This window comes from Phyllobates terribilis, unplaced genomic scaffold (assembly GCF_046119375.1).
Source record: "Phyllobates terribilis strain yellow unplaced genomic scaffold, ASM4611937v1 Scaffold_279__1_contigs__length_2497574, whole genome shotgun sequence".
Classification (NCBI taxonomy): Eukaryota; Metazoa; Chordata; class Amphibia; order Anura; family Dendrobatidae; genus Phyllobates; species Phyllobates terribilis.
In genome coordinates this window covers 1,129,615-1,155,448 of record NW_027363039.1, presented here as the reverse complement: position 1 = coordinate 1,155,448, position 25,834 = coordinate 1,129,615, and the positions used below count along the sequence as shown (strand labels likewise).

The window sequence follows — 25,834 nt, the reverse complement described above, 5'->3', positions numbered from 1 at the left end:
ACTCCTGTCGCTGCCGACTGCCTAAAGCAGTGGCCCTGCCTCCTGTTACCCCGCTCCACCACCGCCGCCCCCTGGTAACCTACTGTTAAACGGACTATAAGAGGCACCACCATTTTATTTAAAAAAATGATTTTCCACCCCAAAATTTGGGGTGCGTCTTATAGTCTGCAAAATATGGCAATGGCAATGCAAGTCTATGCGCTTGTGGAAAAATTGGACCGCGCTTTGACATCGGAGTGTGGTCCGATTTTCACCGACTTGCAGAAGGGAGAAGGTGAGAAACCTTTTCTTTCTCCTCTCCATGTCCGAGAAAACCTGATACCACTCTGATCAAAGTCTGATCAGAGTCTGTCCCTCTATTATACCAGGTGCCGCTGCTTCAATTCTGCTCCTGATTTCCTGTGGTTCCAGTTCTGGTCTTCCTGCTGCCATCAAGCCACGGCGTTCTCCGTTGTTTCTGCTCGGCCATCCTGCTGCGCCGCCGTCATCTGTCCGTGCTTCATTACTGCTGCTCATCTGAACTAGATGAGACATAACACCTATCATTACAAAAAAGAGGATTACATGATAGGTCCTATCTAAGGAATCATCCTGATGCACAAGAGAGAACACGTCGCTCAGAGATGTTTGCTGAGATTTTTTTAGGGGTAAATGATGAAGTTCTAAACTTCACCACAAACTGCGCACAGCTACACAATGTGTGAACAGGGCCTTAGTGCTAAGTGAAGAGCTACCTACATAGACTTGTCTTCCTGAAGATGCCGCCTCTGGGACACAAGATGGTTCAGGATTAGAACTTTACACATTCTGTACCAACTGTGATGTCATGTGATATCTATGATGTCATGTGCCCTGTGATGTCATGTCCCCTGTGATGTCATAATAACTGTCACTGCTGTGTTATGTATCGAGTTTCCAACATCAAGGAAGAGTTGAATTAATAAAACAAAATCACCGGCTGCAAATAACCACCGGCCTCATTATTAATTGAGTCATGACGCAGATAATAACCGAAACATTTCCACTCTTTTATTCTAATCCGCGTCACCTACTGCTCTATGACCTAAAGGGAAACACCGGCGCCATCCTGCAACTCCTGATCACCATAAACCGTCAGCTCCCGGTCACCCCTGATCCAGCAGGACCATGAGAGCGGATAATGGAGAACTGGACCCGTCTGCTATTAAATGGATGTTCTGAAAACGCTAGGTTCTGACAACATTAATGGCAAAGCTGCCCAAAAATGGAGCCAAATGGGGGGGTGTCAGCCGGCGCTCCCCTTTCTATATGCTTTTATTAGAGCACATGGGTGTCATAGAGGGCAAAGCCAGCCGATTGCTGAGGGTCTTCAAGACCAGTGACACATGATCAGTTGATCGCCAGCAAGTCCTCATTCAGGGAAGGGTTTGTCCAGATTGGTAGCCCCTGTTAGGCCGGGCTCACACTGCTTTACTAAAGCCCCCAAATGATTTTCCATGGAATCTGCTCAATAACATTTTTTTGTAAATCATAGACTCATTCTAACAATCCCAGCACGGGACACAGGATCCAGCGCCATCTGCTGAGATTTTCAGGTTAATGATGCAGTTCTGAATCCCACTACTAACCCCCCATCTATACAATGTATGAGTGAGGTCATAGGTGAAGAGTTCCCGACCTGGACTTGTCACCTTCCAGCAGTCAGCCTGGAATGACACAAGATGGCTCAGGAGTTACACTCTGTACATTCTATACCAATTGTGATGTCATATGATGTCTATGATGTTTATGTGCTTTGTGATGTCATCAGACCTGCCTGTTTAACCCCTTCCAACCCAATGACATACTTTGATTTTGTGAACAGGTTATTTGGATGCAACAGCGCAGACAATGAAGGGACAATAGTAATCATCCAAAACTATAACTATAGGGACACATACACACACAGCTGACACCAGAAGTTTACATACACTATATAAAAAGACGCAGGTTTTTCTCAATATCTGACATGAAATCAGAATAAACCTTTCCCGTTTTAGGTCAATTAGGATTTTACCATCATTTTTAATATTTGCCAAATGCCAGAATAATGATAGAAAGAGAAGGTTTTAAGGCATTTTTATTACTTACTGATTCCAATGATTCAGTTCCAGGTGCAGCTGGTTGGGCATCCAGTCCTTTGGAAGTGCATTGAGGTGAAGGGTACATTGCTGGAAAAGGAAAAAAAAAAAAAACTCTTTAAATCTCTTAGTTTGCGAGTGTGAACGAGCTGCGTGTGTCCGGAGCGTAAGTGCGAACGAAAGTAAGTGTGTGACTTGTTTTTCAGTGACTTTGGATTCAGGGAGTTTGGAAGGGAGGACTCAGGACTGAATTGCTGACTGTATTTCATTCTTTCTTTACTTTACTTTTTACTTAATTAATCCACCTGACCTACTTAGCTGATTCCCCCGTCCATACTTAATTGATACTTAGCTGATCCCCCGTCCATACTTAACTGATCCCCCGCCGATATCTAATTGATACACTTGCACATCCCTAATTGATCCCCGTCCATACACCTATATATAAATAATTGTGTTTTGTACTTGTATATATATACTGACTGTATCCCCATATTTAGAATGACGTCCATGTTGGCCGGAGCCGTGCAGTGTACATCTTGCGCAATGTATGCATTCCGTGAGCAACCGCTCGAGGATCCATACTGCTGCGAGAGATGTGAGCATATCGTGCACTTGGAAGCCCAAATTCTGGATCTAAGTGCTCAGATAGCGGTACTGAGGAGCATCGACAACATGGAACGGAGTTTGCTGCTCACCGAGCAGACACTCAATGGGTCAATACTGGGGGTGGAGCATAGAGGGGAAGTGCAGGCTGAACAGGCAGGGAGCTGGATAACAGTTAGGAGGGATAGAGGGAAGAAGTATAGGAAGGCTGGTTCAGAACCGGCATTATTGGAGCACGACAGATCCTCTGACCGCCGGGGGAGTGTATGCTCCAGTAAAGAGGGGGAGGGGGGAAGTGTAGGGCAGGCAAGACAGGTTCTGGTAGTGGGTGACTATTATTAGGGGGACAGACAGGGCAATCTGTCACAAAGACCGGGATCGCCGAACGGTGTGCTGCCTCCCTGGCGCTCGAGTCCGGCACATCGCGGATCGGGTTGACAGGTTACTGGGTGGGGCTGGCGAAGACCCAGCGGTCATGGTCCACATCGGCACCAATGACAAAGTGAGTGGTAGATGGAGGGTCCTTAAAAATGATTTCAGGGACCTATTTAGGAAGCTTAAGGCAAGGACCTCCAAGGTAGTTGTCTCAGAAATACTACCAATCCCGCGAGCCACACAGGAGCGCCAACGGGAAGTTAGGGAGGTGAATAAGTGGCTAAAGAGTTGGTGCAAGGCAGAAGGGTTTGGGTTCATGGAGAACTGGGCCGACTTCGCGGTCGGCTACAGGCTCTACCGTAGGGACGGGCTGCACCTCAATGGGGAGGGTGCAGCGGTGCTGGGGAAGAAGATGGCTAATAGGTTGGAGGAGTTTTTAAACTAGAGACGGGGGGGGGGAACCAAGGAAATAGGTGGGATGTGAGGCAAGCAAGGGGGAAGGGGAGAAGTGAATATAATGAGGGTGGAGAGGGGGGTGGGGATAGTACAGTTAGATCGTTCGAGAAGAATAGGATGCTAAATAACCCCAAAGTTTTATCTTGCATGCTGACCAACGCAAGAAGCCTGACCAATAAGGCGGATGAGCTGCGGGCGCTTATATCGGAGGAGAGGTATGACATCGTAGGTATAACAGAGACTTGGCTAGACGATAGCTACGACTGGGAGGTAAATTTATTAGATTATAGTTTATTTAGAAGGGACCGGAAACAGGGGAAAGGCGGAGGAGTCTGCTTATATGTAAAGTCATGTCTAAAACCCAGACTAAGGGAAGATATAGGAGAGGGAGAAGAGGGGGTCGAGTCCATGTGGGTAGAGATAGAGGGGGCAAAAAATAATAATAAAATATTACTGGGGGTCTGCTATAAGCCACCATATATAACAGAGGAGAATGAGAATCTGCTATTAGGACAAATAGACAAAGTAGCAAAACATAATGAAGTGATTGTAATGGGGGATTTCAACTACCCGGATATTGACTGGGAAACAGAAACCTGTAGATCTCAGAAAGGAAAAAGGTTCTTGACAAATATTAAGGATAATTATCTCTCCCAACTAGTGCAGGAACCAACGAGAGGGAAGGCCGTGTTGGACTTAATATTGACTAATAGGCCTGATAGAATAACTGAGGTACAGATAGGGGGGCACCTAGGTAATAGCGATCATAATATTATCGACTTCAAAATGCCCTTCAGTAGGGTTATCAATAAGGGAACAACAAAAACATTAAACTTTAGGAGGGCGAAGTTTGATCAGCTGAAAGAAAACCTTCAACTTATAGACTGGGACAAAGTTCTTAATCAAAGGAATACGAATAGTAAATGGGAAACCTTCAAAATAATTCTGAATACTCAGTGCGAGAGGTATATACCGTATGGGAATAAAAGGGCCAGAAATAAGAGGAAACCAATATGGTTGAACAAGAACGTAAAAGGGGCGTTAAATAGCAAAAAAGAGGCATTCAAGAGATTAAAACAGGAAAACAGTAAGGAGGCACTAATGTGTTACAAGGAAAAAACGAGAACCTGCAAAAAAACAAATAAAAATAGTGAAGGAGGAAACAGAGAGACGTATTGCTAGGGAAAGTAGATCAAATCCCAAACTGTTCTTTACGTATATAAATAGTAAAAGGATTAAATCGGATAATATTGGACAGATAAAAAGTGAGGAAGGGAAAATCATAGAGAAAGATGAGGATAAAGCTAATCTATTAAATAATTTTTTTTCGACAACTTTCACAAAGGAAAAAGAACTAACAGGCGAAATGAGAAGTGACAAACTTAATCCTCCACTAAGTATGACAAATCTAACCCAAGCTGGGGTACAGAAACGCCTCAGTAACATTAAAATAAACAAATCACCAGGACCTGATGGCATACACCCACGGGTACTAAGGGAACTAAGTAATGTGATAGACAGACCGTTATATCTTATATTTAAGGACTCTGTTGAGACTGGGTCTGTACCACTTGATTGGCGACAGGCGAATGTAGTGCCAATATTCAAAAAGGGAGCGAAAAGTGACGCCGGAAACTATCGGCCGGTGAGTCTGACGTCCGTTGTGGGCAAAATTTTTGAAAGCTTCATTAAAGAGGCAATTACGGAGCATCTTGATGCTAATAATCTATTAACCCCGAACCAACATGGATTCATGAGGAATCGCTCCTGCCAAACAAACCTGATTGACTTCTACGAGGAGGTTAGCTCTCGAGTAGATCAGGGGGAACCAGTGGATGTCGCGTATCTCGACTTCTCAAAAGCGTTCGATAGCGTGCCACATAATAGGTTGGTATACAAAATGAGAATGATGGGGCTGGGGAAAATGTCTGCAAGTGGGTAGCTAACTGGCTAAGGGATAGAAGGCAGAGGGTGGTTATAAATGGAATATACTCAGATTGGGTAAGCGTCACTAGTGGGGTACCACAGGGGTCTGTACTAGGCCCAATGTTATTTAATATCTTTATTAACGACATAGTCAACGGGATAAATAGTAAAATATCAATATTTGCAGATGACACAAAGTTATGTAAAACAATTAATACAAAAGAGGACAGTGCAGACCTACAGAGGGATTTGGATAAGCTGGGTAGGTGGAGCATTAAATGGCAAATGAGGTTTAACGAGGAGAAATGTAAGGTCATACATATGGGAAGGAAAAATGGAAGTCACCAGTACTCACTGAATGGGAAATCATTGGGGCATTCAGAGATGGAGAAGGACTTGGGCATCTTGATTGATAGCAAACTAAATTGGAGTGCCCAAAGTCAGGCGGCTGCTGTAAGGGCAAACAGGGTAATGGGATGTATCAGAAGAGGTATAGCTGCAAAGGATGAGAACATTGTTCTTCCACTGTACAAAGCACTGGTCAGACCACACTTGGAATACTGTGCTCAGTTATGGGCCCCACTATATAGAAAGGATATAAATGAGCTTGAAAAGGTACAAAGGAGGGCAACAAAATTAATAAAGGGAATGGAGGGACTTCAATACCCAGAGAGGTTGGCAAAACTGGGACTATTCAGCCTGGAAAAGAGAAGGTTGAGGGGGGACATAATAAATGTGTACAAATATGTTAGGGGACAGTATAGAGATCTTGCCCGGGATTTGTTCAAAAGGAGGGATATTACGGTAACAAGAGGGCATTCACTAAGACTGGAAGAGAAAAGGTTTCAGCGCCAGCACAGGAAGGGGTTCTTTACGGTAAGAGCAGTGAGAATATGGAATTCACTGAGTGAGGAGACGGTAATGTCAGATTCACTACACCAGTTCAAGCGGGGACTGGATGCATTTCTAGATACCAGGCAGATTTCAGCATATACTTAAAAATAAAATAAAATAGTAGGTTGATACAGGGATTTATTCTGACTGCTGGTTTCAGAGTCGGGAGGGAATTTTTCCTCAGGTGAAGATTGGCTAAATCATTTGGGATTTTTGCCCTCCTCTGGATCAACTTTAGCAATTACAGAACTAACAGGTCGAACTTGATGGACGCAAGTCTTTATTCGGCTTTACAAACTATGTTACTATATCACAGTGTTCAGGATTCAGCAGGATGGATCAGTGTTCTGGTCAGTATGAGGAGTGAGCCGCTGTCTGCAGCTGGAGAGATTCAGTGACCCGTGCACTGCTCTCCCGGGATGTCTAATGCTGGGAGGAGCAGTCAGCAGCACTCAGCGCACTAGCACATGACATGCTGCAAGCACGGCAGCTCACACGTGTCACTGATTACTATTCACCGCTCCTCCCAGCATTAGACATCCCGGCAGAGTACGGGAGTCACTGGATCTGTTCTGCTGCAGTGCAGACAGCAGCTCACTTCAGGGACCGACTGATCGCTGATCAATAATGCTGAATCTCTGCCTCTGCGATACCGCACCTGGAGCAACCAGGGAGAGCGGTGCTGCTGCTGGTAAGTCTAATAGTGATTGGCAGCATCGCAGCCAATCAGTGTTAGTTTTGTTTGTGGCCTCTTCCCCGTGCTGACAGCAGAGCTGAGGTAATGAGCCATGATGTGCTGAGTAACAGCGCTCCTCCCTAACTGTGTCACAGGCTGACAGTGAGAAGCACAGGGAGATGGATGGCCGCCTGCTACATCACTCACCAAAGGTCAGATATATGTAACTGAGCAGGATTATCACATAACTGAGTGACCCCCATCAACACCAACAGTGAGGGGCTTTACTCATTGGTGATAGAGGGTGAGAGGGCTCAGTCACTAAGGGAGGATTTCCCTCAATGTTTTGTTTCACCCCTGACTGACTGAGCCTCCCCTGTATTACCCCTGAGTGCCCCTGTATCAACCCTGACTGATGCCCACCCTGTACCACCCCTGACTGATATAATGTCCCCACTTTGGTATAATGTCCCCCATCCTGGGCTCCATGCTATAACCATGTCCCCCTTCTGGTATAATGTCCGCCATTCTGGTGTAATGTCACTCATCCTGGTATATTGTCCCCATCTTAATATACTGTAATGTTCCCAGCCTGGTATCTTATCTCCCATCCTGATATAATGTCCTTCATTCTGATATAATTTCCCCATCCTGATATAATGTCCGCCATCCTTATGTAATGTCCGTCACCCGGATGTAGTGTCCACCATCCCAGTGTAATATCCGCCATCCTGGTATAAGGTCCGCCATCCTGGTATAAGGTCCGCCATCCTGGTATAAGGTCTGCCATCCTGGTATAAGGTCCGCCATCCTGGTATAAGGTCCGCCATCCTGGTATAAGGTCCGCCATCCTGGTATAATGTTCCCCCAGCCGGTAGCTGACTTCTGCGGGCTGCCAACACCTGCTGCTTGCCTCTGATTGGCTGGCAGCATGTCTTGAAGTGCAGGGAGCCGGCGGGTCTCTGCGTCACAATACATTTCAGCAGAATGTGTGTCAGAGAATGCACATCCAGGTGAAATCGGTGTCGTCGGGCCACGCACAAGCATGGGTCTGGTCCCGGTTGTACCCTCTATGACCGCGATCATTACGCCCCTGCTTGTTTTGTATGTTTTAATATAACAGTAACAGTATTGCAGTATATAGTGGAAATAATGATCCCATATGAATCCAGCCTAATGCTGGATATCACAGGAGTATCAAGATGGGAGCGCACCGCTGAATGGTCACCATACAGGCACATGCCCGCTGTATGTTGCGTGCGCACAGCTGAATGGTCACCATACAGGCACATGCCCGCTGTATGTTGTGTGTGCACAGCTGAATGGTCACCATACAGGCACATGCCCGCTGTATGTTGTGTGTGCACAGCTGAATGGTCACCATACAGGCACATTCCCGCTGTATGTTGTGTGTGCACAGCTGAATGGTCACCATACAGGCACATTCCCGCTGTATGTTGTGTGTGCACAGCTGAATGGTCACCATACAGGCACATGCCCGCTGTATGTTGCGTGTGCACAGCTGAATGGTCACCATACAGGCACATGCCCGCTGTATGTTGCGTGTGCACAGCTGAATGGTAACCATACAGGCACATGCCCGCTGTATGTTGCGTGTGCACAGCTGAATGGTCACCATACAGGCACATGCCCGCTGTATGTTGCGTGTGCACAGCTGAATGGTCACCATACAGGCACATGCCCGCTGTATGTTGCGTGTGCACAGCTGAATGGTCACCATACAGGCACATGCCCGCTGTATGTTGCGTGTGCACAGCTGAATGGTCACCATACAGGCACATGCCCGCTGTATGTTGTGTGTGCACAGCTGAATGGTCACCATACAGGCACATGCCCGCTGTATGTTGTGTGTGCACAGCTAAATGGTCACCATACAGGCACATGCCCGCTGTATGTTGCGTGTGCACAGCTAAATGGTCACCATACAGGCACATGCCCGCTGTATGTTGCGTGCGCACAGCTGAATGGTCACCATACAGGCACATGCCCGCTGTATGTTGTGTGTGCACAGCTAAATGGTCACCATACAGGCACATGCCCGCTGTATGTTGCGTGTGCACAGCTAAATGGTCACCATACAGGCACATGCCCGCTGTATGTTGCGTGTGCACAGCTGAATGGTCACCATACAGGCACATGCCCGCTGTATGTTGCGTGTGCACAGCTGAATGGTCACCATACAGGCACATGCCCGCTGTATGTTGCGTGTGCACAGCTGAATGGTCACCATACAGGCACATGCCCGCTGTATGTTGTGTGTGCACAGCTGAACGGTCACCATACAGGCACATGCCCGCTGTATGTTGCGTGTGCACAGCTGAACGGTCACCATACAGGCACATGCCCGCTGTATGTTGCGTGCGCACAGCTGAACGGTCACCATACAGGCACATGCCCGCTGTATGTTGCGTGCGCACAGCTGAACGGTCACCATACAGGCACATGCCCGCTGTATGTTGCATGTGCACAGCTGAATGGTCACCATACAGGCACATGCCCGCTGTATGTTGCGTGTGCACAGCTGAATGGTCACCATACAGGCACATGCCCGCTGTATGTTGCGTGTGCTCAGCTGAATGGTCACCATACAGGCACATGCCCGCTGTATGTTGCGTGTGAAGTGGTCTCCACTCCTGAGCCAACTCCGCACACGTGGACCCTGCTGTGGACGTACTGGTACTGTATGTTCATCTGTGCCAAGGGATTAATATATTTCTAATTGATTTGATGTATGTGCCTGGGGACAGGAGCACCCTGGCACCGGCTGTCTTAAAAAAGGCGCGGAACAAATGCATTCATATTAAAACCATTTTTACATGCAGAAAAAGTTGCAATTTGTACAAAATTATATTACTATGCAACATTTGACCCACTGGATGTCAGCTCTTTTTTAGCATTGAGACGTGTGCTACTATGCTTAAAATGTTCTGCTTAAATAATTTGCACCAAATGTATCATTAGTGACGAAATGTGATAAATATGGAATAATGGAGTTGAAGTGAGTACAAAAGATTTTGCTCAAATTCTGCCATTTCTGATAAATGTGAACCATTGTGTTTTTATGTTACACCACAATACTAGCATATTTTATCTCACAATTGGTGGGCTTGTATTATTTCTATGTAGTTATATATTGGGCCCCAGGAATAATTTCCTCTGGTGGGCCCAAGGCTCAGCAGTACGACGCTGCACCTGAGTATGGAGCTAGCATTGGAGCGCCCCCCTTTGCTCTGCGATCTCGCCCCTCTGTCTGATACACTGTGACTGGCAGCCGCCTACAGGCCTGTGTCTAGTGTCTCTGAGGGGGCAGCAGCCGCCTACAGGCCTGTGTCTAGTGTCTCTGAGGGGGCAGCAGCAGCCTACAGGCCTGTGTCTAGTGTCTCTGAGGGGGCAGCAGCCGCCTACAGGCCTGTGTCCAGTGTCTCTGAGGGGGCAGCAGCAGCCTACAGGCCTGTGTCTGGTGTCTCTGAGGGGGCAGCAGCCGCCTACAGGCCTGTGTCTAGTGTCTCTGAGGGGGCAGCAGCCGCCTACAGGCCTGTGTCTAGTGTCTCTGAGGGGGCAGCAGCCGCCTACAGGCCTGTGTCTAGTGTCTCTGAGGGGGCAGCAGCTGCCTACAGGCCTGTGTCTAGTGTCTCTGAGGGGGCAGCAGCCGCCTACAGGCCTGTGTCTAGCGTCTCTGAGGGGGCAGCAGCCGCCTACAGGCCTGTGTCTAGCGTCTCTGAGGGGGCAGCAGCCGCCTACAGGCCTGTGTCTAGTGTCTCTGAGGGGGTAGCAGCCGCCTACAGGCCTGTGTCTAGTGTCTCTGAGGGGGCAGCAGCCGCCTACAGGCCTGTGTCTAGTGTCTCTGAGGGGGCAGCAGCTGCCTACAGGCCTGTGTCTAGTGTCTCTGAGTGGGCAGCAGCTGCCTACAGGCCTGTGTCTAGTGTCTCTGAGGGGGCAGCAGCCGCCTACAGGCCTGTGTCTAGCGTCTCTGAGGGGGCAGCAGCCGCCTACAGGCCTGTGTCTAGTGTCTCTGAGGGGGCAGCAGCCGCCTACAGGCCTGTGTCTAGTGTCTCTGAGGGGGCAGCAGCCGCCTACAGGCCTGTGTCTAGTGTCTCTGAGGGGGCAGCAGCCGCCTACAGGCCTGTGTCTAGTGTCTCTGAGGGGGCAGCAGCCGCCTACAGGCCTGTGTCTAGTGTCTCTGAGGGGGCAGCAGCTGCCTACAGGCCTGTGTCTAGTGTCTCTGAGGGGGCAGCAGCAGCCTACAGGCCTGTGTCTAGTGTCTCTGAGGGGGCAGCAGCAGCCTACAGGCCTGTGTCTGGTGTCTCTGAGGGGGCAGCAGCCGTCTACAGGCCTGTGTCTAGTGTCTCTGAGGGGGCAGCAGCTGCCTACAGGCCTGTGTCTAGTGTCTCTGAGGGGGCAGCAGCCGCCTACAGGCCTGTGTCTAGTGTCTCTGAGGGGGCAGCAGCAGCCTACAGGCCTGTGTCTAGTGTCTCTGAGGGGGCAGCAGTTGCATTCTGCCACCCCTTTCAGACAGCTCCAACAAGCGCCTGGGGCAAGATGCTCATCTCACCTCATGACAGAAGCAGCCCTGCTTGACATATAGAGAATGAGTAGAAGGAATGATGGTGCAGAGAACCAGTACAGTACAGACCAAAAGTTTGGACACACCTTCTCATTTAAAATTTTTTCTGTATTTTCATGACTATGAAAATTGTACATTCACACTGAAGGCATCAAAACTATGAATTAACATGTCTTGAAGCTCATCAAGAGAATACCAAGAGTGTGCAAAGCAGTCATCAAAGCAAAAGGTGGCTCCTTTGAAGAACCTAGAATATAAGACATATTTCCAGTTGTTTCACACTTTTTTGTTAAGTATATAATTCCACATGTGGTAATTCATAGTTTTGATGCCTTCAGTGTGAATGTACAATTTTCATAGTCATGAAAATACATAAAAATCTTTAAATGAAAAGGTGTGTCCAAACTTTTGGTCTGTACTGTATATACAATGTGTGTACATTTCAATTCCACTACATTGCAGTCTATGAGGATCCGGGAATCTGCTCCATTCTGGACATTGGAGATGATTTTTTGAGGAACATCACTGTAGAAACTGAACTGTCTAGAATGGAGAAGCTGCAGAGAGATCATCAAGAGATCCACTCCGATCCAGTCACCTCCCCAGTGATCAGCGAGAGGGAGACGCTAAAATGAGGTCCTCAAAAACTCAACTCCAATCCAGTCTCCTCACCAGTGAACCGTCTAGAGGGGAGATGCTGGAATGAGGACCACAAAGTATCCCCCCGATCCAGTCACTTCAGGGGTGACCGCCTAGAGAGGAGCTGATAAAATGAGGCCTCAAAAAATCACCTCCAAACTAGACGCAACCATAAACTATAAAGTTATTATAATGGTGAAGGAGCTGTGATGAGGCTGCGGTCATGTGACAGTGATGATGTCACCGCAGCTCCTCCCCCTCAGGGGTCATTGCCCCGCCCAGATCTGCAGATGATCCCGGCGCAGTCGCTCCTCCGGCTCCTCCTCCCTCTGACGTCACATAGTGGCCGCTTTCTCCGGTGATGAGGATTTCTCTGCTCCCGGAGGTTTTGTAACTCCAGCAGTCTCATCAGGTCCACATCTATAGTAAGTTCATCTGTTTCCCCAGTCAGGGCTCGCTCTCACTTCAATCAGATAAAACATCAGACTCCATTGTACCCATTTAGTCCTATGTTTCTCTGCTCAGTGCTGTTTTTTTTTCCAGCTCCGATCAGATTGCGATCGGGCTGGAAAAAAATTGCAGCATAGTGGATTAGGATCGCACGCACCCATATAATCTACGGGTGCGTGTGAAACATCGCGCTGCACTCAGATACCACCCGAGTGCAGTGCGATTCCCGCCAATGCCAGCAACAGAGGAGATGGAGAAATTGATTTCCCCGTCCCCTCCGCAGCCGTGCGAGAGGATCAGAGCATGGAGCACTGACATTCGGCTCCCGCTCGTAGCAGAGCAGCAGCGAGTGTCATTAGCATATCGCATCGGGTGGTCTCGCATCGCATACCGTACGCTAGTGGGACCCCGGCCTAAGAGATACGTCTGTGTCTTGTATAGCAGAGCGGAGTTGTACAGATACCTGTCTTTACGTAGGCTCAGGTTCTTCCGGGTGCGACTCAGCCTCAGCATCCTCCCGCGCCATCTCCTCCTCTCCATGTTGTTGTGCAGAGTTCTCGGCGCCATCTTGTGATCAGGGTCTGGCGAATTTTTCATATTTTATTATTTTTTTTTTTTCTCCTATTTTTTTAATTTTAAAAAATGTTATTAAAATGTTCTAATGCTGATAATTTAGTCGTCCGTTCAGATATTAAAATATTCACCCAATGAGAAATGAAAGCAATTCTAAATCCATAACCCTTCTATGACCTGATCACTGTCTACATACTGAAAAACAATGAGTATACCGACATTATCACAACATAAGAGCCGAAGCCACAAATAGTAATGTGAAAGCTTCTTCCCCGGAATCCAATGTTGCTCTATCCATAAAAAACCTTCATCAAATCTCAACTTCATTCCTGACCCCGATCATTTCTATAACCATAGATGTGTTAGTGCACAATGCGGTATCTGCGCTCCAGCGAGACCACCGTGTCTGTACTGTCTGCAAGAAGAAAGAAGAGAAAGGGAACATTTGTCCCCCAGCTCTACTGACGGACTCACATTATACTCTAGATTCAGGCCTTTAGGAGACAGACGATTTACAGTCAATATCCAGAAGGCTTCGCTCCTTAATAACCTTCTCTTAATACCGCCTCCTCTCCTAGGAGCACTCACTTGTTCTATCACCTGGTATTCTGTCTCAGACAACGATATCTTCGGACTTTCTCAAAATATCCACAAGTGAATTCAGGAGACGTGACTGGGAAAAGAAACCAAAAGGTGAGTCTCCTATGAACTTCATGCTGCAACTGTAATGGAATACTGTGGAGAAAAACGCCTATCGCGAGGACTGCGAGTCCATCTGCGCCCCACTCTGTTTTCAGAGGATGGGACTTTCTGCGATCAATTCGAGCAGATTAATAAGTGTTCCCTGGATTTAATCTTGTTGACTGCTGATAGACTGCAGGCGGCAGATACAGATTTAAAAGTGGAGATTGCGAAAAATGTAAAATAAATAATATATAAATTAGGTCAATAATTTTTCCTTCCCATTTATGATAAACAGAGGAGAATTAGAATGTGTTGTGAGTGAATTATGATATATGTTTTTTAGACTTTGGTGCGTATAGTTAAATGGTACGATGATTATTATCTTACTTGTTTAACTTCTGCTTTCTCACTTCTCGCCCGCCCTTTAACACATTCTGTGCACTCTCTCCATATCCACCCCTCCCTTCTCCCCTCTCTCATGTATAACTCTGAGGCTCTACTGACATTTCTCACCCACTCCAAACCATCCACTACCTCCATACAGCACTCAAAACGCCCATACAAATCATTGCACCACCTGCTCTTTCTCTCTTTTCTCCTCCTAGTCGCTGGCAACATCTCTCCCAACCCTGGGCCTCCCTCCACTAGCATACACCACTCTCCTCCAGCTGCATATAGAAACCCTGCTAATCTTATTAACATTCAGTGCATGCCCTCTTCTATTGCTTTCATTGTGCTCTCTGGAATGCACGGTCTGTGTGTAACAAACTAACTTACATTCACGATTTTTTCCTCACTAATTCCCTTCACCTTCTGGCTATTACAGAAACCTGGATCCAGCATTCAGACACCACCGCAGCTGCTGCTCTCCCATTTGGTGGCCTGAAATTTTCACATACCACCAGACCTGAGAATAGACAGGGTGGAGGTGTTGGTTTGCTCCTTTCACCACAATGTGCTTTCCAGGTCACCCCCCCCACCCCGGTTCCCTCACTTATGTTTCCTTCCTTTGAAGTCCACACCATCAGACTCTACAAACCCTTCTCCTCGTGAGTGGCGGTTGTGTATTGCCCTCCAGGCTCCTGCCGCCAGTTACTGGATCACTTTGCCACCTGGCTTCCTCACTTTCTATCCTGTGACATCCCCACCCTCATCATGGGAGACTTTAACATCCCCATCAATGATCCCCTCTCCCAATCTGCCTCTCATCTACTTTCTCTAACCTCCTCATTCGGCCTCTCACAGGTTACTAATTCTCCTACACATGAAGACGGGAATACTCTGGACCTGGTTTTCTCCCGTCTCTGCTCGCTGCATGAGTTTACTAACTCCCCTCTCCCGCTGTTGGACCACAACCTTGTTTCCTTCTCTGTCAAGAACTGTCTCCTCACCCGGGACACCCCCACTTACCTCACTTCTAGGAATACATGCTCCATTAATACCCAGCAGCTTATGGACAATCTCCACACATCTTTAACCCTCATCTCCTCCCTCCTTCTCCTGTCCAGACTTTGCATTGTCACACTACAATAATACACTGAAGAGCGCCCTAGATGAAGCAGCACCTTCTACACGCAGAAAGACCCGACACAGACAACGGCAGCCCTGGCACACAATGCAAACACGTTTTCTTCAGCGTTGCTCAAGGTGTGCTGAGCGTCAGTGGAGAAAATCTCTTTTAGCAGAGGACTTCATCCACTATAAATTCATGCTCAAAACCTATAACTCTGCCCTTCATCTGGCCAAACAATCCTACTTCACCCCCCTCATCACTTCACTGTCCAACAATTCAAAATGACTTTTTTAAACCTTAAACTCCCTCCTGAAACCTAATGCACAGGCCCCCACCACCAACCTCAGCGGGGAGGATCTGGCCACTTATTTCCTAGAAAAAAATCAACCACATCCATCAGGACATCTCAGCCCAATCTCCTCAGTGCCTGGATCCCCTTCCCTGCCGCACTTCAAGCTCACTAGCCATCTTTGAGCCTGTTACAGAAGAAGAAGTTACCCAGCCCCTCACTTCTTCTCGACCTACAACCTTCACATCTCCTGCAGTCTCTCACACCGGTGGTCACCACTCACCTGACTAAAATATTTAACCTCTTTCTTTCTTCAGGTATCTTTCCCTCCTCATTTAAACATGCCATCATAACCCTTTACTTAAAAAGCCATCCCTGGACCAGAACTGCGCTGCTAACTACACACCTGTTTCTAACCTTCCTTACATCTCTAAACTCCTGGAACGCTTGGTCCACTCCCGTCTAATCCGCTATCTCTCAGATAACTCTCTCCTCGACCCTCTACAATCTGGTTTCCGCTCCTTACACTCCACTGAAACTGCCCTCACTAAAGTCTCTAATGATCTACTAACAGCTAAATCCAAAGGTCACTGCTCCCTGCTGATTCTCCTGGATCTCTCTGCAGCATTTGACACTGTGGATCACCAGCTCCTCCTCACTATGCTCCGATCTATCGGGTTCAAGGACACTGTTCTCTCCTAGTTCTCCTCCTACCTCTCTGACCGCTCCTTCACTGTATCTTTTGCCGGCTCCTCTTCCTCTCCTCGTCCCCTTACTATCGGGGTCCGCAGGTCTCAGTCCTATGCCCCCTCCTCTTCTCTCTATACACTGCCCCTATTGGACAAACAATCAGCAGATTTGGGTTCCAGTATCATCTCTATGCTGACGACAACCAATTATACACTTCTTCACCTGACATCACCCCTAACCTAATACAAAATACCAAGGATTGTCTGTCCGCTGTCTCTAACATCATGTCCTCCCTCTATCTTAAACTGAATCTCTCCAAAACTGAAGTTCTTGTCTTTCTTTCCTCTACTAACCCAACTCTACCTGACATCGAAATTACCTTGGAGGGTTCAACCATAACTCCCAGCAGCACGGCCGCTGCCTTGGGGTCATATTTGACACTAACCTTTCCTTTACTGCCTATATCCGATCACTCACTCGCTCTTGTCACCTGCATCTTAAAAACATCTCCAGAATCCGACCTTTTCTCACCTTTGAAACTGCTAAAACTCTTACTGTCGCTCTTATTCAATCTCGTCTGGACTACTGCAACTCTCTTCAGATTGGTCTCCCTCTTACCAAACTTTCTCCTCTCCAATCCATCCTGAATACGGCAGCCAGGGTCGTATTTCTGTCCAGCCGCTTCACCGATGCCTCCACCTTGTGCCAGTCATTACACTGGTTACCCATCCGCTACAGGGTCCAATATAAACTCATTGCTCTCACCCACAAAGCTCTCCACAGTTCTGCACCGCCTTATATTTCCTCTCTCATCTCTGTAAATCGCCCTACACGTGCCCTCCGTTCTACAAATGACCTAACATCCCCCATAATCCGAACCTCGCACCTCCGTCTCCAAGACTTCTCTCGTGCTGCGCCAGTTCTCTGGAATGCTCTACCCCAGACGATCCGACTGATGCCTAGCCCCCATGTCTTCAAGAGCGCTTTAAAAACCCATCTCTTTAAACAAACCGACCACCTCAACAACTCAGTAAATTAACTTTCCCCTGTTCCCTCCTTCTAAATATTATTCAGAATCTGCTCCCTACTATTCATCTGTCTCCACACCCTCCATGCACAAGATAACTGCACTCGATACTTGATTATTGCACTTATACATACGGGCTGATGACCGGATCATGCAGCTTTATATGAAAATCCCTATTTATTATAATTGTCAGACCTGAAATAACAAGCACTTTGCACCTACTGTGTCCCCCCATTCCCTTGTAGATTGTAAGCGTGCGAGCGGCCGGACCCTCGCTCCTAATGTAACTGTTTAAACTGTCTTACCTTGTATTGAATATATTGTCTGTACATGTCCCCACTTAATTGTAAAGTGCTGCGGAATATGTTGGCGCTATATAAATAAAAATTATGTTTTTTTTGCATTTCCTATATACGCCTATATATATATTTCTGGCAATGTGTATTGGTGTAAAATTAAATATTTTATTTGATAGTTATTATACTTTGTTATGGGCGTTTTTTCATCTTTGTGTATATACACTGCTCAAAAAAATAAAGGGAACACTGAAATAACACATCCTAGATCTGAATGAATGAAATATTCGAATTGAATACTTTGTTCTGTGCAAAGTGGAAAAACACACTACAGGCTGATCCAACTTTGATGTAATGTCCTTAAAACATGTCAAAATGAGGCTCAGTATAGTGTGTGGCCTCCACGTGCCTGTATGACCTCCCTACAACGCCTGGGCATGCTCCTGATGAGGCTGAGTATTGTGTGTGTCCTCCACGTGCCTGTATGACCTCCCTACAACGCCTGGGCATGCTCCTGATGAGGCTGAGTATTGTGTGTGGCCTCCACGTGCCTGTATGACCTCCCTACAATGCCTGGGCATGCTCCTGATGAGGCTCAGTATTGTGTGTGGCCTCCACGTGCCTGTATGACCTCTCTACAACGCCTGGGCATGCTCCTGATTAGACTCAGTATTGTGTGTGGCCTCCACGTGCCTGTATGACCTCCCTACAACGCCTGGGCATGCTCCTGATGAGGTTGCGGATGGTCTCCTGTGGGATCTCCTCCCAGACCTGGACTAAAGCATCTGCCAACTCCTGGACAGTCTGTGGTGCAACGTGACGTTGGTGGATGGAGCAAGACATGATGTCCCAGATGTGCTCAATCGGATTCAGGTCTGGGAAACGGGCGGCCAGTCCATAGCTTCAATGCCTTCATCTTGCAGGAACTGCTGACACACTCCAGCCACATGAGGTCTAGCATTGTCCTGCATTAGGAGGAACCCAGGGCCAACCGCACCAGCATATGGTCTCACAAGGGTTCTGAGGATCTCATCTCGGTACCTAATGGCAGTCAGGCTACCTATGGCGAGCACATGGAGAGCTGAGCGGTCCTCCAAATAAATGCCACCCCACACCATTACTGACCCACTGCCAAACCGGTCATGCTGAAGGATGTTGCTGGCAGCAGATCGCTCTCCACGGCGTCTCCAGACTCTGTCATGTCTGTCACATGTGCTCAGTGTGAACCTGGTTTCATCTGTGAAGAGCACAGGGCGCCAGTGGTGACTTTGCCAATCCTGGTGTTCTGTGGCAAATGCCAAGCGCCCTGCACGGTGTTGGGCTGTGAGCACAACCCCCATCTGTGGACGTCGGGCCCTCATACCACCCTCATGGAGTCGGTTTATAACCGTTTGTGCAGACACATGCATATTTGTGGCCTGCTGGAGGTCATTTTGCAGGGCTCTGGCAGTATTCCTACTGTTCCTCCTTGCACAAAGGCGGAGGTAGCGGTCCTGCTGCTAGGTTGTTGCCCTCCTATGGCCCCCCACATCTCCTGGTGTACTGACCTGTCTCCTGGTAGCGCCTCCAGCCTCTGGACACTACGCTGACAGACAAACAAACCTTCTTGCCACAGCTCGCATTGATGTGCCATCCTGGATGAGCTGCACTACCTGAGCAACTTCTGTGGGTTGTAGAGTCCATCTCATGCTACCACGAGTGTGAAAGCACAACCAATATTCAAAACTGACCAAAACATCAGCCAGAAAGCATTGGTACTGAGATGTGGTCTGTGGTCCCCACCTGCAGGACCGCTCCTTTATTGAGTGTGTCTTGATAATTGCCAATAATTTCCATCTATTGTCTATTCCATTTGCACAACAGCATGTGAAATTGATTGTCAATCAGTGTTGCTTCCTAAGTGGACAGTTTGATTTCACAGAAGTTTGATCCACTTGGAGTTATATTCTGTTGTGTAAGTGTTCCCTTTATTTTTTTGAGCAGTGTATATTTTATATAATGAGACTAATATGATTATATGAATGTTTGTAGTTTTCTTCATTTTTTATTTCATTGTGATGTCATTTCCTTGTTTTTTTCTATATAAATGTTGTATTTCTATGTGATTGCCCACAATTGACAAAAGCTCTGGAGGAGCTGAAACGTTTTGCAGATTTGTGGATGTGGAATAAATGATTGATTGACTACAGGTGAGTGCCGGGATCTCTTTCCTTTCCCTCTCCATTACTAACCTGAGGGCTTGAAGACAGCTGTGTTTTATGACAAATCACAGCTGTCATCAACCCTAACCACCATTACCCCGATCGCCACAGCACCAGGGCAATCGTGAAGAGCCGTGCGAAGCACCTGAATTGGTGCGCCATTTCTGAGGCGGCTGAGGGCTGGTATTTTTAGGCTGGGAAGGGCCCAGTAACCGAGGACCTTCCCACCCTGATAATATCCGCTCACAGCTGTCTGCTTTACCTTTGCTGGTTATCAAACATAGGGAGGACTCCACATCACTTTTTAATTTATTAGCTAAACACAAGTACAGTAAACTCCACACACAGGGCAGTAATTATATATCTCACGGATATCTATCATCTATCTCGATCTTTGCACATCTAACACCTAAATATCTGTCATTTCTATTCTGCACTCTCTTCCGGCACGTGTCACACAGACGTGTGTGCGGATGTCACACTTTATGTCATCTGTGTGCAGGACGTACTGACGTCCGAGCTGCCGGCAAAAAACGGACATGTCCGGTCCGTGTGACCATGTGCGCAGCCTATAGATTATAATGGGTGTACGTGTGTGTCTCCGGTACGTGTGAAGGGGGCCTAAAGGGTATGAGCACTTCTAGTATGAATTACCAGTAGGGGGCGTGACCACTTAAAGTGCCTAGGGCAGCATGAATGCCAGATACGGCCCTGAGCACAGCCCTAATAAAGTCATTAGAGCTGCAGATAAAGGGGGCTCGATCACAGCTCTGGATAGTGGGTTGTATGAGCCGGAGGTTATGAACATGGATGACGACACTAATATATGCCGCACTCTAGATGGAGATCCTACTAATTCATACAATACCCCCTTACATTGTCTTTTGGAGGAGGGTTTGGTATCGGCTGTACTTAATGCCAAACAAATAGAACGATTAAAGGAAAATCACCCACAATGTCCAATATTTCATACATTACCGAAAACCCACAAAGAAGGAAACATCCATCAGTCTAGAGATACATTCAATACTGGCTGCAGAGAAGATTCCTATAATATAGTGAATATTACCAGAAAACATTTACCTATGTTATACACTGACAAGGATCCAGCAACAAGAAAGACAACTGACACGTGGAGGACAAACACCAAAGGTTTCATTGAATGTGGGAGAAATAAATGTGGTTTGTGCAAGTCTGTGCACAAAGCAAAAATGTCTGCATCTACTAACCATAATAAACCCTATAATATCCGACATCTCATTAGTTGTAGCTCCACACGTCATTGACACCATACAATGTGAAGCTTGTCTGCTGCAATATGTGGGGGGCACGGTCAGACCCTTACGTCACCGCATTGGGGGACACGTTAGGGACGTTCTTGGCCCCACAACACGTAATACATCTGCAGCATCACAACATCTCATACAACACAATAGGGATTAATCACTTTACAGTTGTGGGTATTGAATATGTCACCAGACCAGCTAAGGGGGGAGATTGGTATAAAAAGTACACCCCCGAGAAGCCTTGTGGATTCTGGAATTGGACCCCAGATTCCCCAGTGATATGAAGCTTCCTTCAGACCTTGTATCCATTTACTGAATTGTGTTTTTCCTCTTTTATAGTAATTATACATAATATACACATTATAGATGCAGACACTTCATTCTTCTATTGCACGGATGCTTTTTGTTGTGGACATATGATCATCCATAGGGGTAATGTAGACATACTTGCACATGTCCATTTGGGGCTGGGGGTCTCCGCTGTGCATTAGACCCTATGATGTGTATAAGAAGCCGGTTACTGGTGATTTATTATGTCATGAAGAAGAACTGAACACAAATACCAGGTAGAAACGCAGAGATGTTTTGCTCCTATCTGTTTTTTAATGTTTCTATGATTTTAATTTGATTTGTTCAATAAAAGTTTTTGGTTTTATTCACACTGGAAAACAAGTGCTGGATTATCAGTAACTTTCTTTGTCCCGTCCATTCCTTCCCAACTGTGATTTTTCATCCAAGCATTGAGAGATGAGCTGAAAGCAGACAATGTTTTCTATAGAGGAATGGCAGACATGGGTGTTGTCCACATAGAAAGCCTCTCCTAAATCCCATACACAAAAAAGCCGCCCTACAATCTGCCAGGACACATGCGGAAACATATGAAGCCTCCTGGGACTTTATACTCTGGAGTGATGAGACCAAGATAAATGGGTTTTTTTGGAACTGATGGCTTCAAAACTGTATGACATTGAAGAGGTGAGGAATACAATGAGAATGCATGGGGTCTACAGTGAGACCTGGTGGTGGCCGTGTCCTTATGTGCGGCTGCATGAGGGGCTACAGGTCATTGATGGTATCTTGAATTCACAGATGTTCTGCTCTATAGTGACAGAGAAGATGCTGCCATCACTCTGTTCCCTTGGTAGGCCACTGTTACATTTCTGAAGAACAGGGTGACAGTGATTCAGTGGCCAAGTGTCTCCTGATCTGAACCCAACCAAACACCTATGGGGGATTCTGAAGAGACAAGTTGTCATCGCTCCATCCGGCATCCAGGCACTAAGAGCTCGTTATCGAAAGAGAGATAAAAGATAGATATAGTATTGTCACTAACTTGTTCATTCCAGGCCTAGAAAACTTGGTGCCGTCCTTTAAAATTATCGAGGCCATACAAAATAATAGATGTAGTAGCTTTTGATGTGGGGTGTACTCATTTTTGCATCAACTAATTTGAGTAAAACTGAAGATTTTGTAATGATAGTTATATTAATAACCTTACTTTCATGTTTTGATTACAAAAAAATGTTCTATGAAACTTAGTGTTGACAAAATTGTAGAAATTGATCTTGTGTTCAGTGAGCTATTAAATAAAATCTTACTCATCAAAGGGGGTGTACTCATTTATGCTGAACAATGTTTATTAAACTTTATAAAACACAGTGAACATAATTACACTTTCTTTCCCGTATGACTTCTCTCATGTTTTACAAGGTGTGATTTATGTATAAAAGATTTCCCACATTCTGAACATGAATACGGCTTCTCTCCTGTGTGAATTCTTTGATGTGTAACAAGCTCTGATTTATTTGCGAAGCATCTTCCACATGCTAAACATGAAAAAAGTTTTTCTCCTGTGTGAATTCTTTGATGTATAACAAGATTCCCTTTATTTGTAAAACATTTCTCACATTCTGAACATGAATACGGCTTTTCTCCTGTGTGAATCCTCTGATGTTTAACAAGATCTGATTTATAACTAAAACACTTCCCACATTCTGAACATGAATATGGCTTCTTTCCAGTATGAATGCTCTGATGTCTACTAAGATGCCCTTTAGCTGTGAAGGTCTTCCCACATAGTGAACACAAAAATGGTTTCTCTCCTGTGTGAATTCTCTGATGTGTTATAAGACTCCCTTTATTTGTCAAGGACTTCTCACATTCCGAACATGAAAATGTTTTTTCTCCTGTATGATTTCTTTGATGTGTAAAAAGATTCCCTTTATTTGTGAAGGACTTCTCACATAGTGAACATGAAAATGTTTTTTCTCCTGTGTGATTTCTCTGATGTCTAATAAGATTCCATTTATTTGCAAAGCATTTCCCACATTCTGAACATGAATATGGCTTCTCTCCTGTGTGAAGTCGCTGATGTAGAATAAGACTCCTTTTATCTGTAAAGGATTTCCCACATTCTGAACATGAATATGGCTTCTCTCCTGTGTGAATTTTCTGATGTGTAATAAGATTCCCTTTAAATGTAAAGCATTTCCCACATTCTGAACAGGAAAATGGCTTCTCTCCTGTGTGAATTTTCTGATGTGTAATAAGACTCCCTTTAAATGTAAAGCATTTCCCACATTCTGAACATGAATATGGCTTTTCTCCTGTGTGAGTTCTCTGATGTAGAACAAGCTGTGATTTATCTGGAAAGCACCTTCCACATTGTAAACATGAAAAAGGTTTTTCCCCTGTGTGAATTCTTTGATGTTTAACAAGGTCTGATTTACGTCTACAACATTTCCCACATTCTGAACATAAATATGGCTTCTCTCCTGTGTGAATTCTCTGATGTATAATAAGATCCCCTTTACCTGTGAAGGACTTTCCACATTCTGAACATGAATACGGCTTTTCTCCTGTGTGAATTCTCTGATGTTTAACAAGTTGTGATTTCTTTGTAAAGCACCTTCCACATTGTAAACATGAATGCGGCTTTTCCCCTGTGTGAATTCTTTGATGTTTAACAAGGTCTGATTTATTTTTACAACATTTCCCACATTCCGAACATGAAAATGGCTTCTCTCCTGTATGAATTCTCTGATGTGTAATAAGATTCCCTTTATGTTTGAAGGACTTCCCACATTCCGAACATGAAAAAGGTTTTTCTCCTGTGTGAATTCTTTGATGTTTAACCAGCTCTGATTTACTTCTACAACATTTCCCACATTCCGAACAAGAAAATGGCTTCTCTCCTGTGTGAATTCTCTGATGTATAATAAGAGTCCCTTTACTTGTGAAGGACTTTCCACATTCTGAACATGAATACGGCTTCTCTCCTGTATGAATTCTCTGATGTGTAACAAGCTCTGATTTACTTCCAAAACATTTCCCACATTCCGAACAAGAAAATGGCTTCTCTCCTGTGTGAATTCTCTCATGTATAACAAATTGTGATTTATATGTAAAGCATTTCCCACATTCTGAACAGGAGTATGGCTTTTTACCTTTGTGTTTTCTGTGTGTTAAGAAATCTGAGCTTTTTGTAAATTGCTTGTCACACTGAAATCTTGAATCCACTTTGTCCCCTGGACTTTTGGTAATAATGCGAGATTGCTCAGGAGATGATTCCTCATGATTAGGAGGATTATAAGAAAGTGAAGTGCTGTGAAGTCCAGGAGGTGCAGGAAGGGTGATGAGGTTTTCTCTATTAGAGTGCTTCCTGATATCTTCTTTTTTACAATTTAGTGATGAACCGTTATTCTCACAAGGATTTCCTGTAAGGAGGAAAGATAGATTAGATGTGAGTTTTTTCTTCAACACAAAAGAGATTTCTGAATGTATTTTCTGGATCTCACAATGAAGACCCTCGTCAGTGAAAGTACCGGGAATAAGGAGGACAACTACATGCCATAACATTAACACAATGACGGGTAAAGTGAATGACACTTATAAACTGGTGACATTGGCACAAGTCAGGGGCGGCAGAGATTAGACAGCAAATAGTTCTTTAAGTGGTAATTACTGATGACAGGTTCCCTTAATGTACCTCCGGTGCCATTTCACTCTCTCAAGCTTCATATCTCGGCGTTAGTATAGAAAAGTGTCCACGCAGTTAAAAAAGATGTCCACTACTAAATGCCCCCAATGTAATTAACCCGTTGAGAGAAGATTTTTTCTAATTACCTAGCTTTGTCTTTATTGCCTGTGAGCGGCGCTATCGCTGGCCACTCACCGGCATCACGCGACCCCCGGCTGCAGCCGGCTCTTGCTTCCCCTGATGTCACGTCAAGTGAGGCGTGACTCGGTGATGCGATCCCCGCGGTGGATGCCGGGCTGTGGGTGGGGTTTCCCCACGCGTCACACCCAGCATCCACCGCGCACTTTCCCAATGAATACAAGGTAATTGTGATTCACAAAATGTTATACAATTGAAAGGGGAAGAAAAAAAAAATTACATTTTTCCACTATAATGTTATTTTAGCCCCAGATTTTACATTTTCACAAGGTAAAATGGGTAAAAATGACCACATAATTTTACACAATTTCTGCTGAACGGGGCAATACCCCATATGTGTCTGTACTGTACTGCTTAGCCACATGGCGAGACTCGGGAGGGAAGGAGCGCTA

At 45.9% G+C, this 25,834-nt stretch overlaps 1 protein-coding gene and 1 long non-coding RNA gene across 2 annotated transcripts; both read right to left on the bottom strand.

The window, feature by feature from the left end:
- Positions 1-309: 309 nt before the first annotated feature.
- Positions 310-13,288, bottom strand: LOC141220292 (uncharacterized). Its single transcript, XR_012288636.1, has 3 exons — positions 13,170-13,288; positions 2,110-2,189; positions 310-539 (listed from the first exon to the last, which is right to left on the bottom strand). It is a non-coding gene; the product is annotated as an uncharacterized lncRNA (long non-coding RNA).
- A 9,341-nt stretch (positions 13,289-22,629) lies between these two features.
- LOC141220266 (uncharacterized) lies at positions 22,630-25,285 on the bottom strand. The gene is made up of 2 exons (XM_073666217.1): positions 25,271-25,285; positions 22,630-25,018 (listed from the first exon to the last, which is right to left on the bottom strand). The coding sequence occupies exons 1-2, from the start codon at positions 25,283-25,285 to the stop codon at positions 22,934-22,936; spliced, it is 2,100 nt and encodes a 699-aa protein (XP_073522318.1). The 3' UTR covers positions 22,630-22,933.
- Positions 25,286-25,834: the final 549 nt, after the last annotated feature.